We start from the raw sequence: 16263 nt of genomic DNA on the forward strand, positions 1-16263 counted from the left end.
AAGACATCACTTCCTGTTAGAGGAAACTAGGTAAACTGTTCAGGTTTAGGTAGTATGTGTCTAATAGAAAGGTTGAATTCTGTGCTGCAACCTCCCACGTGTAACACACACATTTGCTATAGAAAGTGTAGGCCATAAAATGACAAAAATAACTAAATACTTTTGCTGTTCTTCATGCCTGTTCCTGGCCATTGCTGCCTAGCCAGTCATTTGAAATACTTGTGTACTAGTTTAGGATGCCAAGCTTAATTTCCGTTTAATTTTATGATAACTTTTTTTGTTTCTTTACCTATTTTTCCTCTTTCCTTCTGTCCTTCCTGAATCTCCATATAGATGAATGAAATGCTTAAGAAGGTACAATATTAAATTAGAAAAGTATATAATTTATATAAATTACATGCATTTATATAAATTAAATCAGTTGAGATATTCCTGTTGTTCGAGACATAGTTGGGTTGGTGCCATTCAGTGATCTTTCTATGCTTTGCATTACTTGACTCTGACATAGTAGCTGTCTCTTTGTCTGTAATATTTGCAGCGAATGATTACATTTCAGTTTACACAGTGCCAGGGGCTGTTAATAACCACTGTGCACCTTCTCTGCTGACTTGGAGATGTAGCTATAAGGCAGTGCCCAGCTGCTCCACTTCTGGCTCATTTGAGAAGAAGATTAACAAATGACAAAAAGTGGTTTAATATGAACAGAAATGCTATGAAGGGTGAGCTTTAATTCTCAGCACCCCTAGAAATGTATAAGGGATTCTAAGTAGATTAAAAACCTATTTTGACTGATGCTAATACTTTTAAATGACATATAAGCAGATAATTGTTACTGATATATAGATATATATATAACATGTGCTCCTAAGTCTTGGTTTTGCTTCTGGAAAAATGGCATCTAAACCAGTCTAAAATTTACTTGGACCTTTCCTGCAAATATTTTGCTATTTTGCAAGGTGGGTGCAGTATTATTTATGTAACAAGCACTGGGATTTTGTGTATAATCTCAGCTGTGGTTTTAATGGAGTGTTAGGTGAGTAGCCTTTAGGATTAGTACCTAACCATACTTGTTTAATATGTGGTGTTTCATCCCTGCAGTTTTCCCTGGCTATAGCTTTCACATTTTGTAGTGCTTTCCTAGTATCAGATCACAGGTTCAGGTCATTAAGAGCATCTGTAAGTAAATGCAGATTGCTGATTTTCCATTGCCTTGACCTTGCAGACAGATGTCTGCAAGCCACAGCATAAACCACAAGGAAACTGCAAAATGCACTCCTTTTCTATAAAGACTTAAACCCAAGCTCTAAATAAAACCATTTTTGTATAAATTCTATCATCTTTTGAAGTTTGATACTGAAGAAGATGAGAAATTGCTCCAGGCAGCAGAAAAGTATGAAGCTGAGTGTACATCGAAGTTTCCAAGCCGCCAGTGCCTAACGACTGTGATTGACCTCAGTGGGAAAACAGTTTTTATTACCAGATATATCAGACCTCTGAATGCACCACAGGAGCTTCTTGATGCTGTCCCAGATAGTTCTCAAACAGCAGCAGTAAGTACTTGGAAAATTCAGGGAAGGTTCTCAGATTTCAGAACATGTGTGTTCACACATCCATGTAGACACATCACCATTTATAGCTGTTCTTCACATAAAGGAACAGCTAGAGGTACAAAATAAAGTAGTAGTGACTTTATGATACTCAGTGAGTCTGTCCATGATGATGTCAGAAAAGGGTATTTGTTGCCTCTGGAACAAAATAGGGACAGAGTGTTGTCCTTAGAAATGACAGCTCTGCCAAACCTCACTGGAAATAAATCATATCCGTCTTTGATATAAGTTCTAAAATGAGCTAGCTGCTGCTGTGAGGAGCTCAGCCTTTTGTCATTGTTGTCTGTGGAAACAGCACTGCGCCTCATACCTAGTTTCATACTGTTGTTGTTGGCTATCCCTGTTGTGAGTTGAAGGGGTGACTTGTGCTGTTTTATTTTCCTGCAGGAGCTGGTGGCTCGTTACGTTGCTCTCATTCCTTTTTTGCCGGATACTGTGTCATTTGCTGGAATTTGTGATTTATGGAGTACATCAGATGTAAGCAATGCAAATTCTTTATCCTCTGGAACGTGATATAACATCCTAGCAGGCCCTGCTTTCAGGGGGAGATCGTACCAGATGAGCTCTTGAGGTCTCTTGAGACATGAATTATTCTGTGATTCTATTACTGTGAACACTTTCTGTATAAGGAAAAGGAATGAAGACCAAGGATGCAGAAAAGTTGCTTATCCAAAATACTTATCTTCAATAGTTTGTAATTGATTGACCCTCAGGGTCAGTGCTCAGGGCTTTAAGCTTTTCCTGTTGTTTTGCTGATACTGTTTTTCCCAGTTATAAACCAACACAGAATGCACAAGTGAAAGAGTGCTGACTGCTAGAGACTTCAGACTAAACCTGAACATTGTAGTTCCAAGGAACTAGAGACAAGATGTTGCACTTAATGTCTGCAGTAAGGGGACACTCAGCCTTCTCTGTCACATACAAATAAGTCCCATCATCTGCAGCATAACAGCAGATACTAAGTTAACCATAGATGGTATTTTCACCATCTCAGAACTTTTCTGTACATTTCAGAACAACTCAAAAGGCAAGGATTCTGGTTCTTGTGGTAAAACCTCAGACCTGCATCACCAGCATTCACTTTTCATCCTGCATTTTGAAGCAGAGCACAAAACCCAATAAAGATCAGCCGCAAAGATCTGAGGGGACTCTTGCTTCAGAAGTGTTCAGAAATAAATTGATATGCAGTTGTTAACTGCATTGAAAGACCTTAATTTTTATTTAATTTTCTCCCTCAATTAGCAATTTCTCTATCTTCTGGCGGGAGATGAGGAAGAACATGCTGTGCTCTTGTGCAATTATTTTCTTGGTATGGGAAAAAAAGCCTGGCTTGTCATTGGAAATGCTGTTCCTGAGGTAAGAGGATTTTTTTCATTTGGTCTGAATATTAACTTTTATTCTGTGAAGTCTTTGGTTCCCACCCAGGGCTGTGTCTGCCCAAAATTCCCCTGCCACATAAAACACATTATTATGTGCTTGCTGAATTGTAATGAACCTGTAAATTCTTCCAATCGGTTCCATGCCCCAGCCCTCCCAAATAGTAAAAATATTCCAAACAATACAAAGCATGTCTTGGTAGCCAGTTTTAATACATCTTCCTCATACTATTTTTCCTTTCCTAGGGACCAACTGCGTATGTATTAACTGTGGAGCAGAGTCAGTATGTCATTTGGAACCCCAGTACTGGCAGTTTCTATGGGCAGTATGATACTTTCTGCCCCTTACAGAACGTATATTGTCTGATCAGCTGTGATAACGTAAGTGCACCCAGTCCTGTCACATTCCTATACACATGAGAGTTGATAACTTGATGTTTTTCTTGACCTTATGCATCATTTGTTCACGAGTGTAACTATATTTATGTTACTGTATTATTATTGGTTTTATTCAATCGTAAGTATGTTGTTTCAGCTACTTTAAATACTCAAGAAAGATTTTTTTTTTTTAATTAGCATTTTGGTGGATCATGACATTTGTTCATATAATTTTTGTAAATGGGTTTTACTTATGTTTCCCAATTTGGATTACCACTGCTTAGCTGAGGGAAAGTAACTCCTCACAGCTAACAGTTTGTAGGTGAAATACAACACATTGGAAGCAGTGGCTTGAACTGTTATGTGTAAGGGCTGAATGATTCCACATGCAAAGCACAGAGCTGGCACTGAAGGCACAAAAACTGTACTGATTTTTCTGCCTGTGCCACACCCTCCTGTATATTTGCTGTGAAAGAGAAGCAATATCAGGACACGTTCCAAATGTATTCATTGTCTGGCTGGAAACCCCCTGAGACATAGCAGGTGGGGGAGAGCTGTACAGCTCAGGGCAGGTGAATCAAAGGTCAGAGCATGGGGCAGAGCTGAGCCTGTGTCAGGAGGGACAGAAGCCCTGGGCAGTTTCCTGCCATCAGCATTCCCTGACTTGGCGGGAAGGCAGCCCTCACAGCTTCTGGGGGACAGAAGCAAGACAGAGAGATGTGTGAGAGTCTGAAAGTGAGGAAACAAAAGGTGAGATGTGCAAAAAAAATGAACGCTTAGGTCTTATTTGAATGAAAATTGGAAGTAGAGTTTGTAAGTTTGCTCCTTAGTTTTTGGGGAAACATTACAAGGAAGCAGTGAGTCAGACCTCCATTGTGCATCAAAGTATAGCAAGCATTTGCTTTTATATTCTCTTTGTACCCAGAGAAGTCATGTGAGGTGTCACATAGTTTAAGTTTTGGGTTCTGATCTGCTGGGACATCAGTGCTGGCAGCCTAGTCAGCTAACCTTGAACTGCATTACTCAACAGCATCTTTCAAAGCAACTAATGGCAGTGTACGTGTGACTGAGCAGGTGTGCTGCCAGCAGAGCAACACCACTTCATCTCTAACCAGGGAAGAAACAGCTATGTTGTGTCACAGAGGCTGCTCACGGAACAATCAGTTATAATAAGTTACACATTAATTAGTACATTGCTACATTAATTGTTGGTATGTGTTGCAGCCTTAGCAGTAGTTATTTACAGGTTCTTTTGAACAAGAAGCTTACAATGCTTGCAGGCCTCAGACTAGGTTCAAACACAGACCAAACTGAACATCAATAAAGGAGTGCAAGAAGTGGGTTCCCTCTTGATGACAAAATATACACAGAAGTTGTGTCTGCAATATCTTATTTACATTCTGCATCATAAACTTGAAACAGCAATGGTGCTGGGGTGCAGCAGAGCACCAGGTGTCATAGCCACAGCTACACTGTGCTGGGCCATTGGAAGAATCCCATCAGCAGGCTTGCACAGCAAACCAGAGGGGTGGGAATGCAGCTGAGGACTGGGGAAGAAAATCTGTAGTATACTGTGACCCAGCACCATGAGATGCTGATGTCACGGTAGAGACGCAGCAGGGAGAGCTGCCAGCTGCAGACAGTCATTCTGTTGATTCATGGGTTGCAGCCCTTACTCAGCAGCACAGGACGTGACAGGCCAGCACCATCTCTTTTGACAGGAGCATGCAAAAGCTGCACATCAGCTGTGACCATACACAACTGCCTTGCTTGTATGAGCTCATACTGGTAACTGGTGTAGGAGGCCAAGATCATATAGGACTGCCTTGCCATGGTAGGTGGAATGTGTTCTGTGATTTAGACTGGACAGTAGGAAAAGCTTCTTCACTGAGAGAGTGGTGAGGCATTGGAACAGGCTGCCCAGGGAGGTAGGGGAGTCACCATCCCTGTAGGTGTCCAAGAAGCTTGTAGATGTGGTGCTTTAGGATATAGTTTAGTAATCATGGTAGCTGGGTTATGGTTGTACTCAATGATGTTAAAAATCTTCCAGTCTTAATCAGTCTATGATTATGCTGAAAGTTAAACTGAAATCGCTTTCTTGCAGATTTGGTTTAATATGCAAGAATATGATTCCCCAGCAAGGATAACTTTTGATATCAGCAAACCCAAACTCTGGAAGTCTTTCTTTTCAAGAAGTTTGCCATACCCTGGTCTCTCCAGCATTCAGGTATTAATGGGCCTAGTACCAGCTTAATGTGAGGGGGTGAGAAATCACAGACATGGCATAAAGAAGCAGAGATTAAGTTCTTTGGGCTTCTGGGGTTCAGTGTAGCTATGGAGTAGCACTGGGTTTTTAAAGGATTTGTACAGGCACTCTTTACAAACATTAAATAGATGTTTGAGTGGAATGCTGGTTGTTTTTTCCCCAGCAAACTTCAACTGCTTCTACCTTTGAGAACCTGTAGAGAAGTTCCTGTCTGTTCTCTAAGGCTGTGCCTACAGCCAGGACATTCTCTTCATGCCAGGACATTTTCTTCAGCACACCAAGCCACTGTAACTACATTTTTGTTAAGGATCTGTCCCGTTTACACCACTGTGGTCCTGAGATCCTACATGGATAGCTACAGGACAACAGCTTTGCATTCCTTCTGTATAAAACCAAATACTTTTCCTATTCCTGCCTTTCCCTGTCCAGTCATGTCTCCACTAAGTAACAGTGAACTCCTGTGAGTACCAGCCAGGCAGTAACTGCTGAAGTCACACTGTTGAACAGCTAGAAGAGACTGCTCCTGTTAACGTTTCTTTCATTTATTGCTAGCCTGAAGAATTAGTTTATCAGTGCTCAGACAAGGCTGCAGCGGTGGAACTTCAGGGCAGGTAACTACTTCAACCAAAATGCTGCCAGTGCTGATCACTGGAGGGGATTCATAGCCGGGTCCCACAAACCTGCCTTGAATGCTAGAAATTGGGAACAGCTGGAAGAAAAAAACCCAAATCGATCAGAAGCTGTAGTTCACAGAGCTTTTTAAAATTCTTTTGTTCATTGCTGTACAGCTACTAACAAAGTGCTGTGGAAGGAGAGTGTCAAGTAAAATGGGTTGCAAGTCCTTGGCCTCCCATTCTGTTACAGCTATGCTACAGCTATGCTGGCATTGTGTTTCTGTGCTTTTATGATCTCTAGAAGTCCCTTCCAACCCCTAACATTCTGTGATTCTGTGATCAGGTAGCAGTACCTGTAACAGAGGTCTTTTGTCTTTCCCAAAAATCTGTACTGCATCAAGGGAGGTCAGTTCAGAGGACCAGTGAATAAATGCTGGACTGGTAACTATCAGTTCATTTTATTGCAGGATTGAAAAAATATTAAAAGAGAAGATTATGGAATGGAGACCAAGGCACCTAACTCGTTGGAACAGATACTGTACTTCTACCCTGCGTAACTTTTTGCCACTCCTGGAACAAAACCAAGGCAAAGATATTGAAGATGACCATCAGGCAGAGCTGCAAAAGCAGCTAGGAGATTACAAGGTAGTGTTGCATTGCTTGTGCATAAAAATTTGGATCTAAATCTTGAGGATTCAGTATCACTGCTCTCTAGTACAGAAGCATGCCCTGTGCTATTTATTTGCTTATCTTGGGTACAGAAGCTCTTGGGATCCTTGGTAGTACAGCAAATAGGTAGTTACAGAGTGAAAGCCTGATGATCTGTTTCCTTTGTAGCATAGAATAGCATACAATAGCATAGACTAGAATAGGATGGAAATTAGCCAGGTTGGAAAAGACCTTCAAGATCATTGAGTCCAACCTAGCACCCAACACCTTCTAATCAACTAAACCATGGCACCAAGTGCCTCATCCAGTCTCTTCCTGAACACCTCCAGTGATGGTGTCTCCACCACCTCCCTGAGCAGCACATTCCAAGGGCAAATCTCTCTGTGCAGAACTTCTTCCCAACATCCAGCCTAAACCTCCCCTGGCACAGCTTGAGACTGTGTCCTCTTGTTCTGGTGCTGCTTGTCTGGGAGAAGAGACCAGCCCCCACCTGGCTACAACCTCCCTTCAGGGAGTTGTAGAGAGCAAGAAGGTCTCCCCTGAGCCTCTTCCTCTCCAAGCTAAGCAACCCCAGCTCCCTCAGCCTCTCCTCATAGGGCTTGTGCTCCAAACCCCTCCCCAGCTTTGTTGCACTTCTCTGGACACATTCCAGCAACTCAGCATCCTTCCTAAACTGAGGGGCCCAGAACTGGACACAGGACTCAAGGTGTGTCCTAACCAGTGCTGAGTACAGGGCAGAATGACTTCCCTGCTCCTGCTGGCCACACTATTCCTGATGCAGGCCAGGATGGCATTGGCCTTCTTGGCCACCTGGGCATACTGCTGGCTCATGTTCAGCCTATTATGTACTTCAGTATTCTCTGCAGCTACGGGTATAGCCATGTAGGCTTCCTCCAGACTCTTCTGAAAGTTAGGTTCTTCTTGCTCTTCATGCAAGACACATGGGGTGAGAGTACTGCACACAGCAAACTCTTTCAGTTCCTGTTGGAACCAGCAAACTGCTGGCCAAGCTGTCAGCCCATGGCTTGGACGGGAGCACACTGCGATGGGTTAGGAACTGGCTGGAGGGCCGAGCCCAGAGAGTGGTGGTGAATGGTGCCACATCCAGCTGGCAGCCAGTCACTAGTGGTGTGCCCCAAGGATCAGTGCTGGGCCCCATCCTCTTTAACATCTTTATTGATGATCTGGATGAGGGCATTGAGTCCATCATCAGTAAATTTGCTGACGACACCAAGCTGGGGGCAAGAGTTGATCTGCTGGAGGGTAGAGAGGCTGTGCAGAGAGACCTCGACAGGCTGGACAGATGGGCAGAGTCCAACGGCATGAGATTGAACACATCCAAGTGTCAGGTTCTGCACATTGGCCACAACAACCCCATGCAGTGCTACAGGCTGGGGTCAGAGTGGCTGGAGAGCAGCCAGGCAGAGAGGGACCTGGGGATGCTGGTTGATGGTAGGCTGAACATGAGCCTGCAGTGTGCCCAGGCAGCCAAGAAGGCCAATGGCATCCTGGCCTGCATCAAGAACAGTGTGGCCAGCAGGAGCAGGGAGGTCATTCTGCCCCTGTACACTGCACTGGCTAGGCCACACCTCGAGTCCTGTGTCCAGTTCTGGGCCCCTCAGTTTAGGAAGGATGTTGACTTGCTGGAACGAGTCCAGAGAAGAGCAATCCCAGGGTCGAGGCAATCCCAGGCACAAATACAGGCTGGGCAGTGACTGGCTGGAAAGTAGCCCTGAGGAGAGAGACTTGGGGGTACTGGTGGACAAGAAGCTCAACATGAGCTCTCAATGTGCACTTGCAGCCCGCAAAGCCAATCAGATCCTGGGCTGCATCAGAAGTGTGGCTAGCAGGTCGAGGGAGGTGATTCTCCCCCTCTACTCAGCCCTGGTGAGACCCCACCTGGAGTACTGTGTCCAGTTCTGGAGCCCCTATTACAAGAGGGATGTGGAGGTGCTGGAGCGTGTCCAGAGAAGGGCCACGAGGATGAGCAGAGGGCTGGAGCACCTCTCCTATGAGGACAGACTGAAGGAGTTGGGACTGTTCAGTCTGCAGAAGAGAAGGCTCCCAGGTGACCTCATTGTGGCCTTACAGTATCTGAAGGGGGCTACAGGAAGGCTGGGGAAGGACTTCTCAAGATCTCAGGTAGTGATAGGACAAGGGGGAATGGAATGAAGCTGGAGGTGGGGAGATTCAGGCTAGATGTGAGGAGGAGGTTCTTCACCATGAGAGTGGTGAAAGCCTGGAATGTGTTGTCCAGGGAGGTGGTCAAGGCCCCGTCCCTGGGGGTGTTTAAGAGCAGGCTGGATGAGGCTCTGGCCAGCCTGATCTAGTGTGGGGTGTCCCTGCCCGTGGCAGGGGGGTTGGAACTAGATGATCCTTGTGGTCCCTTCCAACCCTGAGTGAAACTATGAAACAAAGTTGGTGAGGGGCTTAGAACACAAGCCCTGTGAAGAGAGGCTGAGGGAGCTGGGGTTGCTTAGCCTGGAGGAGAGGAGACTCAGGGGTGACCTTATCACTCTCTACAACTACCTGAAGGGAGGTTGTAGACAGGCTGATGATGGTCTCTTCTCCCAGGCACCCAGTACCAGAACAAGAGGACACAGTCTCAGGCTGCACCAGGGGAGGTTCAGGTTGGATGTTAGGAAGAAGTTCTACACAGAGAGAGTGATTGCCCATTGGAATGGGCTGCCCAAGGAGGTGGTGGAGTCGCCGTCATTGAAGGTGTTCAGAAGGAGACTTGATGGGGTGCTTGGTGCCATGGGTTAGCTGTTTGGGTGGGTTGGATTGGTTGATGGGTTGGACACGATGATCTTGAAGGTCTCTTCCAACCTGGTTTGGTTTATTCTAATAAAGTTTATTCTGATATGATGGGCAGGAGAAGTCTGCCACCTCAAATGCCCCAGCCAGTGCCAACAGAACACAATGAACTAAAACCAGTGAAGCAACAGCAAAGTTATGCTGTATGTGTTCATTGCTGTAACTTTATTCTAGTGGATTTCTAAACATCTTCAGTCTGGGTTAAGTTCAACATGAAGAGGAAAGATGTCAGAAGTTTGGCTGGAGTACATGGAAGAGGCAGAAAGTATCAACATACAAACCAAGCTTTTTTATTGCATCTCCTCAGGCCAGCAATAGAAAAGATAAATGACCATGCACAGTACAATGGATTTTTGAAGCCATGTATGTATTCAGGTGCTTTTACCTTTTCTTCTCACCTTATGTGTCTTTCCCTCTTTCCTTCCCTCAGGTCTCTGGATTTCCTATCCATATGCCATTTTCTGAAGTCAGGCCTTTAGTAGAAGCTGTGCACAGCACAGGAGTTCACACCATTGATGTTGCCAGTGCTGAATTTGCCCTGGCTGTGTATGTTCATGCTTACCCCCAGAGCGTTCTCTCAGTCTGGATTTACGTTGCCTCACTTGTGCGAAACAGGTAACCACCACGTAAAGCCTGGGACAGACAGCTTTGTCTGTGTGTCTGCAGGTGCAGACCAGGCAGGATGACTCAGGGAATTTGCTTAGGTAGGGAGAAGTGTAAGAGATTTCTCACACTACTTGGGATAGCTCAAATCAGCATTGTAGAAGTTGAATGAGAACCTGGTGCTTAGTAGCTGCAAACACATGAGCAGTATCCACCCTATAGCCACTGAGAGACCACTTGAACTGCTCAGGAAGAGACTGACAGCTTAAATTTAATTCCAGTACTAATGCCTGATTTTCATACAGTGTTTTATAGCTCCCAGTGGCACATCATACTCTTAAAAGCATTACACATGTCCACATGTAGTGACATTGCAGCATGAAATAGCGGACTTCAACCACCTTATCTTCAGGTGACACTTGGTTCCTGGAATCGTGCCTTGAAGACCATGGTTTTAGCTTGTCAATTATTGTTTGTGCACACCTTCCTCCTCTTCAAAGACACAAGCAAATACAAATAGTTAAGAGTCTTCCAGTACCCAAGTACCTGAATGAACGTCAGGATTATTTACCCATGAATTAATTTCAAGCACCAAAGGCCATACTTCAGTTTTTAAGAAGCTGCTTCATATTTAATCTATTTGTATAATTAGAGGTGCAAGACAACATTTTATTAAGAGGTCAGAAACAATTTAATAAATATTTTTACCAAACTGAAGTGGAAGCTCATTCCTTTTGCACAAGAATTTGATGAAATGACTTTGGACTACAAAATCCTTATCTGCAAGACAGCCTAATAAAAAAATTATCCAGATTTGCTTATTAGTAGAGAGGTAGTGCTGCTAACTGCTACATCAGCAAGCAATCAATATCCTTTTCTGCAGTTACCTTTCTAATCAAACTGAAGTGAAAAGGATGGTGGGCTGAGCTTTGGTATGTTTTGATGAACATGCTTCCTAAGATTGGTTTTGAGCTATACTCAGACACAAAAGCTTTGGTTTAGAGGCTGGGGTTGCTGCCACGAGGTTACCCTCTATAAACCTCCAGAGGAAAGAGTAGCTGCGTTGTCATCACACAATGCTTTGCTGAACAACACTAGTGCCATCTCCCAAGTTTAGTCTAACTTCCCTTCAGAGAGGGGTGGAGAAGAAACATGGTGTAAAACAAAAAAGAAGTTTCTGCAGGCCTCAGCTGTATCTCACCACTGCCCAGAAAATGGCACCTTGCAGCATGGAGGAAAAGGACCTCCAGCTGCACCTCCCCAGCTCCCGTAGCCACCACAAGGTTCACAGCTCCGCCATCGCCACAACATCCACCACCCAGACTCTGCGGCCTACCAGCGTGGTACGGCACCATATTATGTCTTAGAAGCACGGATGTCCAAAGGCTACAGCCACGTTGAGTGGTGGGAATGTTTTATTTGAGTATGTCATTCAAGCCCAAATACAAAACCAAATGCAAAAGGAAGGTGGGAATTTCCCTAATTTTGCAATAAAAAGAACAACTTCAGGATGAGAGGAAAGGGGGCGGGGGGCAGGGAACCAAGGCTCCTAAAGATGTAGAATTGTTACCCAAATGCAAACAATACATTTCAAATTCTCTGCACAGCTTTATCTGGTACTTGTGGTTTCAAAATTATTTAAAACAACCAAACCCAGCATTCACTTAACATAAAATAATCCAGTAAAGTATATTTAAGTGCCAATCTTAGGAGAAAGCGGCATTAAAAAAACCACAAACAAACAAAAAATCTGAACGTTTTCCCCTCTTCCCCAAGTTAAGCAAAAGAAAACCCAACACCCTTCAAACCAAAAGAGGTTGTGAGATTCTTACAACATTGTACAGTACACTCAAAATTAAGAGCTGGAGGTTGTGGGCAGGGTCGGGCTAAGTATAACAATCTCACTCCAAGGACTGTTAACACAAGATGCAGACTGTAAGTAAAGTGCATGAGAGGAAGCCTGCTCAGCTAAATGAAGTAAACTGAAAGGGCAGGAGTCAGCGCTCACTCGCCAGAGCGGCAGCAGGCCCGAAAACCACACTGCAAGTTCTGACATCCACTGGCGGTTTCAGCATGAGGACCTGCACAAAAACAGAACAGATGTGAAAACAAGAGAACGCCATTTATTTAGGTGCAGAGTTCTTGTCACCTGAGCATTCAGAAAATGCCTCCCTTAGTCCAACAGACTAAGCTCCATTCACCATGTGGAACAGCTATTTGGCAGAATACTTCTGCTCTGATAGCTTAGCCCCAAGAAGATCACGCTCTCAAACAGGACACAGATGCACGATGAGCAACACTAGGAAGAGCAAGTTTCAGCATGCTTTCACATCACAGCTAGCTCTTAGAATTGAGGAGTATTTTCACAGTGCATATTTAACTCCCATTTTTTACATTCAGATGATGGCCTCATGGCATTACCAAAGAAACCATAATCTCCAAAACTTTCTACTGGAATGGAAACATTCCAGTGACCATTAAAAAAGAGAGCTGTAAGCACAGACAGCACAAACCAGGGCTGTCGTTCTACCCACCTCCACTTACCTTTGCTTTTGTTATCCCTTCAATTTGAAATGTTAGAGTGATCAGGAGGTAAAAAAAACTATTGCAGGATTTTATTTCCTGCAGCCTGCTTCAGAGACACACACATTTACATTCAGGTTGGCTCAACTCTGGCACCCAGCATAAACTGGAAGTGGGTTGCTGAGTTTACTAAAACCAGCTGGTAAAGACCTAACCAGTACCACCCAAATTTGCCCCACTCTTTGTATTAAGACAAGCCAAAGAATGTTTAAGGTATTTTTAATACATTTAGAAAAGATCATCAAAATCATGTAATTAACTCAGGCACCACATTATGTCTGGCTTGTCTTTTTCCCCTTGAACAGTAATTTAAAAATCATAAATTCAATTAATTTCCAAGAACCTGGTGTCTGGAAGTCAGCTTTCTGCTTCACGTCACACACTGATGAGCAACATCCTACAGTGTAACTAAGTTAATATGCATGAGACCGAATAAAACAAACCTGAGGCTCTAATGAAGGACAATGGTTACAGTATGCAAAGCAGTGAACTTCTCATTTGTCAGTGGACTCATCTCCCTTTTCTTTTTATTCACCTGAACTAAATTTTGATCCTCCAAGTCACTTACGAGCTAGGTTGAAAGCTTCTTCCTAAGTCCTTTAAAAAGGAGACTCGGTGCTTCTGAACAGCTGGTTCAACAGAGCATGTTCTGTGCAGCAGCATTTCCCAGGTTGAAGCTGACCTTCCTCATCACTGCCACAGCTAAGCAGCGCAGCAGGGAAATTTTGAAGCAACTGTCATGTGTCTAGTGAAATGCTTGTTGACAAAGGGAACAGAACCACAGCAACCCAAGGCACAGAACATTCAGTATTTCATTATTGCTCTCCATCCTTTTCTTGCTCATTTTAAAGAATGTTATTCCTCATGATCATAAATGGAACATAAAAACCTGCCCTTCTGGGTCTGACCAAGGGTCCACCCAACACTGCCTTTTCATCACTGCCAACAGCAAGTGCTGCCTGGGGAGACAACACAAGCCTACTGTGCATACTTTCGATGGCTTCCCAGCATCCCTGACTGCTGTAGCAGGGACATTCAAGTCCACTCCCTGTAGTAGTTGTTTATGGTTCAGGTGTGCACACATTGATTTAACCTCCTGACACTGCTTCTACAATTCCCCTCTGGACCAAGTTGCAGAGGTTGACTTACATTTTGCTGCCTGCTTTAAGTGAATCACCTACCCACTTCATCTATAGTCACTGAGCTCCATCACCTCAGAATTCAGAGAGCTACTGCTCTCAGAGAGCTACGTTCACCTCATGTACTGCTTTCCCACTTCTGTAAGCAGTCATCCCCTTTTGAATCTTCTCATTCCCAAACTGAAACACTCCAGTCTTTTGAGTGTCTCCTTGCAAGACAGTTGCTCAGTTCCCTAAGTTTCTCAACAGAACTCTCTGTATCTTCAGTAACTCCCTTACAAACACTCCTCAAGATGGGGAGACCAAACCCACATGCAGTGCTCCAAAAGCAAATGCCCCAAGGCTTCCAGGGTCACGCAGCAACACCCTTTGTCCTGTTCTCAACACCCTGAAGCAAAATGGTGACTTTTTCGGCTGCTGCTGCAAACAGGAAAGATCTCAGAATTAGCACCAACAGCTCTCTGATGTCACTGCCCCCCACCCCCTGCAACTGCCTGCTCTGATCTCAGTTTCATGCAGTCACAGTTTGATTACCCCCAGTCACGCAGACACAGAACCACACATACAGCTATACTGAAGCTCATACATACACATCCTGGAAATCTTCAGCACAAGCATTGTTACTTCATGCAGCTCAGCACTCAAGACCTTGGAGGTTACTGTGTGTGCTTCTTACCCCACAACAGCAATGGACATGCTACATGAGACTGATGACAGCACAGAGCAGGGAAGAGGGCAAGGAGGGTGAAACAGGAAGAGAGATGTCACATCCCAATTTAAAATTCACACCAGTCTTACAGCAACCTAAACTCTCAAAAACTTACAAACTTACAAGTAAACTTTTCAGATGATAAAGTGAATAGGTTCACTTGCTCATTTACTAAGCACTGAATTACAAATGGTATTAACCACATGACAGTAAAAATTCATGCTCCTTGCTCTGCTGTATTTCCTGTCCTGTACCTAATCCTCCTATCTTCAAGCTTCCTTTCCTGTCTCTGATAAAGAACTTGAAATAAAATATTCAGGGTTCAAACCACATCTCAAATCTGCCACTCTATCTTCTCCCCTGGCAGTTCCCCAAATTCGGAGAGTATTTTATGCTCTTGTTAGAACAAGGTAGTAAGCGTCCCTAATGGTTGTTTCGACAGTAAGGCTATTTGGTTAGGAATCATTTCATTTGTTTTGACAGACCAACTCATGTCCTCTATCACAGGTCCCGTCCCTCCTCTGTTAAATAACTTGGCCCTCCTTAGATTATTCTTTTTACATGTGATACAGGCAGCAAAGTTCGAATGCCATTGCTTTTGATAGCCACAGAGACCAGCTTTGTTTCCCTAGATTTTATTTACTCCAACTGACTTTAGGCTACAAGTTCACGGCTTTTATCTCTCATCTTCCCAGTCTTTGCTACTGACCTCATTCAGACTGGACTTTATTTTCAAACCATGTCTGTTTAAATCCTGTTTCATTTGGACCCTGTATGTAAGGTCTCCAACTCATCTCACCTCATCGATGCACCAGGTTAAGCAATCTGGTAACAGTGCACAGTTCTGTTGATGTGGTTGAGGGAGTGAGGTGGTCGCTTAAGACCTCACTGAGGGGCTGAACTCTCCCAGAAGGGTGCCCTCCTCTTTCTGCTGACCATGAAAATTTCACTGCTAGCAGTGAAGTGCCTAAATTAAAGGCAGTTTGGACTGAGTTCACTTGGGAAAGTAAAGTTAATCAGACTCTCATCTAACCTGCCACAGTCTATGTTACTGCTTTAGTTACCTCTAAACTGGATTATGGTAATGATCTTTACACACACATCTGATGCTTCAGGGGACCCAGAACAGAGATCTCTTACTGATAATGAACAGCTCTCAGTATCTTCAAATAAAGTGCAGATGAGCATGTCATGCAGTGCGAGAAAGGAGCATTAATTGTGTGATTCATGTGGTCTGCAGCAAGATGGATCCCTGGCTCATCGGGGGGGTGGGGGGTGTGTGACTGAGCTACACTGGTTCCTGATTGAGTTTACTGGCCACACAAAGACTAATGCTGGCCACAGGAAGGCAGTAAGGAAGACTGAGGGAGGAAAAGGAAGATAGTTTTTTCACAGCTGCCCCCACCAGTGAAAGGGTCCATCATCAACAGCACATACTGTCTTTGATGGTAGTGTAGCAAGAGTAATACACAAGGACATGCCGAAAAAGTTATCAAATCAAG

The 16263-nt window shown here is 44.1% G+C and overlaps 2 protein-coding genes across 7 annotated transcripts in view; one reads left to right on the top strand and one right to left on the bottom strand.

Moving 5' to 3' along the window:
• Nucleotides 1-12079, top strand: part of CC2D2A (coiled-coil and C2 domain containing 2A) — a 39192-nt gene extending 27113 nt beyond the window's left edge. For 3 of the 5 annotated variants that reach the window (XM_068149190.1, XM_068149194.1, XM_068149191.1), the window contains 9 exons: nucleotides 334-354; nucleotides 1347-1550; nucleotides 1995-2084; nucleotides 2850-2963; nucleotides 3230-3364; nucleotides 5466-5588; nucleotides 6180-6238; nucleotides 6709-6886; nucleotides 10158-12079. In XM_068149190.1, coding sequence (XP_068005291.1) covers nucleotides 334-354; nucleotides 1347-1550; nucleotides 1995-2084; nucleotides 2850-2963; nucleotides 3230-3364; nucleotides 5466-5588; nucleotides 6180-6238; nucleotides 6709-6886; nucleotides 10158-10346 — 1113 coding nt within the window. In that variant the 3' untranslated portion in view covers nucleotides 10347-12079. The remainder of the gene's footprint in view (nucleotides 1-333; nucleotides 355-1346; nucleotides 1551-1994; nucleotides 2085-2849; nucleotides 2964-3229; nucleotides 3365-5465; nucleotides 5589-6179; nucleotides 6239-6708; nucleotides 6887-10157) is intronic. The other 2 variants (XM_068149192.1, XM_068149193.1) reach the window with 1 other exon arrangement.
• Nucleotides 11728-16263, bottom strand: part of FBXL5 (F-box and leucine rich repeat protein 5) — a 36498-nt gene continuing 31962 nt past the window's right edge. For both annotated transcript variants that reach the window (XM_068149196.1, XM_068149195.1), the window contains exon 11: nucleotides 11728-12411. In XM_068149196.1, the coding sequence (XP_068005297.1) occupies nucleotides 12335-12411 (77 nt within the window). In that variant the 3' untranslated portion in view covers nucleotides 11728-12334. The remainder of the gene's footprint in view (nucleotides 12412-16263) is intronic.

Source organism: Melanerpes formicivorus, unplaced genomic scaffold, assembly GCF_026170545.1.
Source record: "Melanerpes formicivorus ecotype bairdi unplaced genomic scaffold, bMelFor1.0.p_v2 SCAF_18, whole genome shotgun sequence".
Classification (NCBI taxonomy): domain Eukaryota; kingdom Metazoa; phylum Chordata; class Aves; order Piciformes; family Picidae; genus Melanerpes; species Melanerpes formicivorus.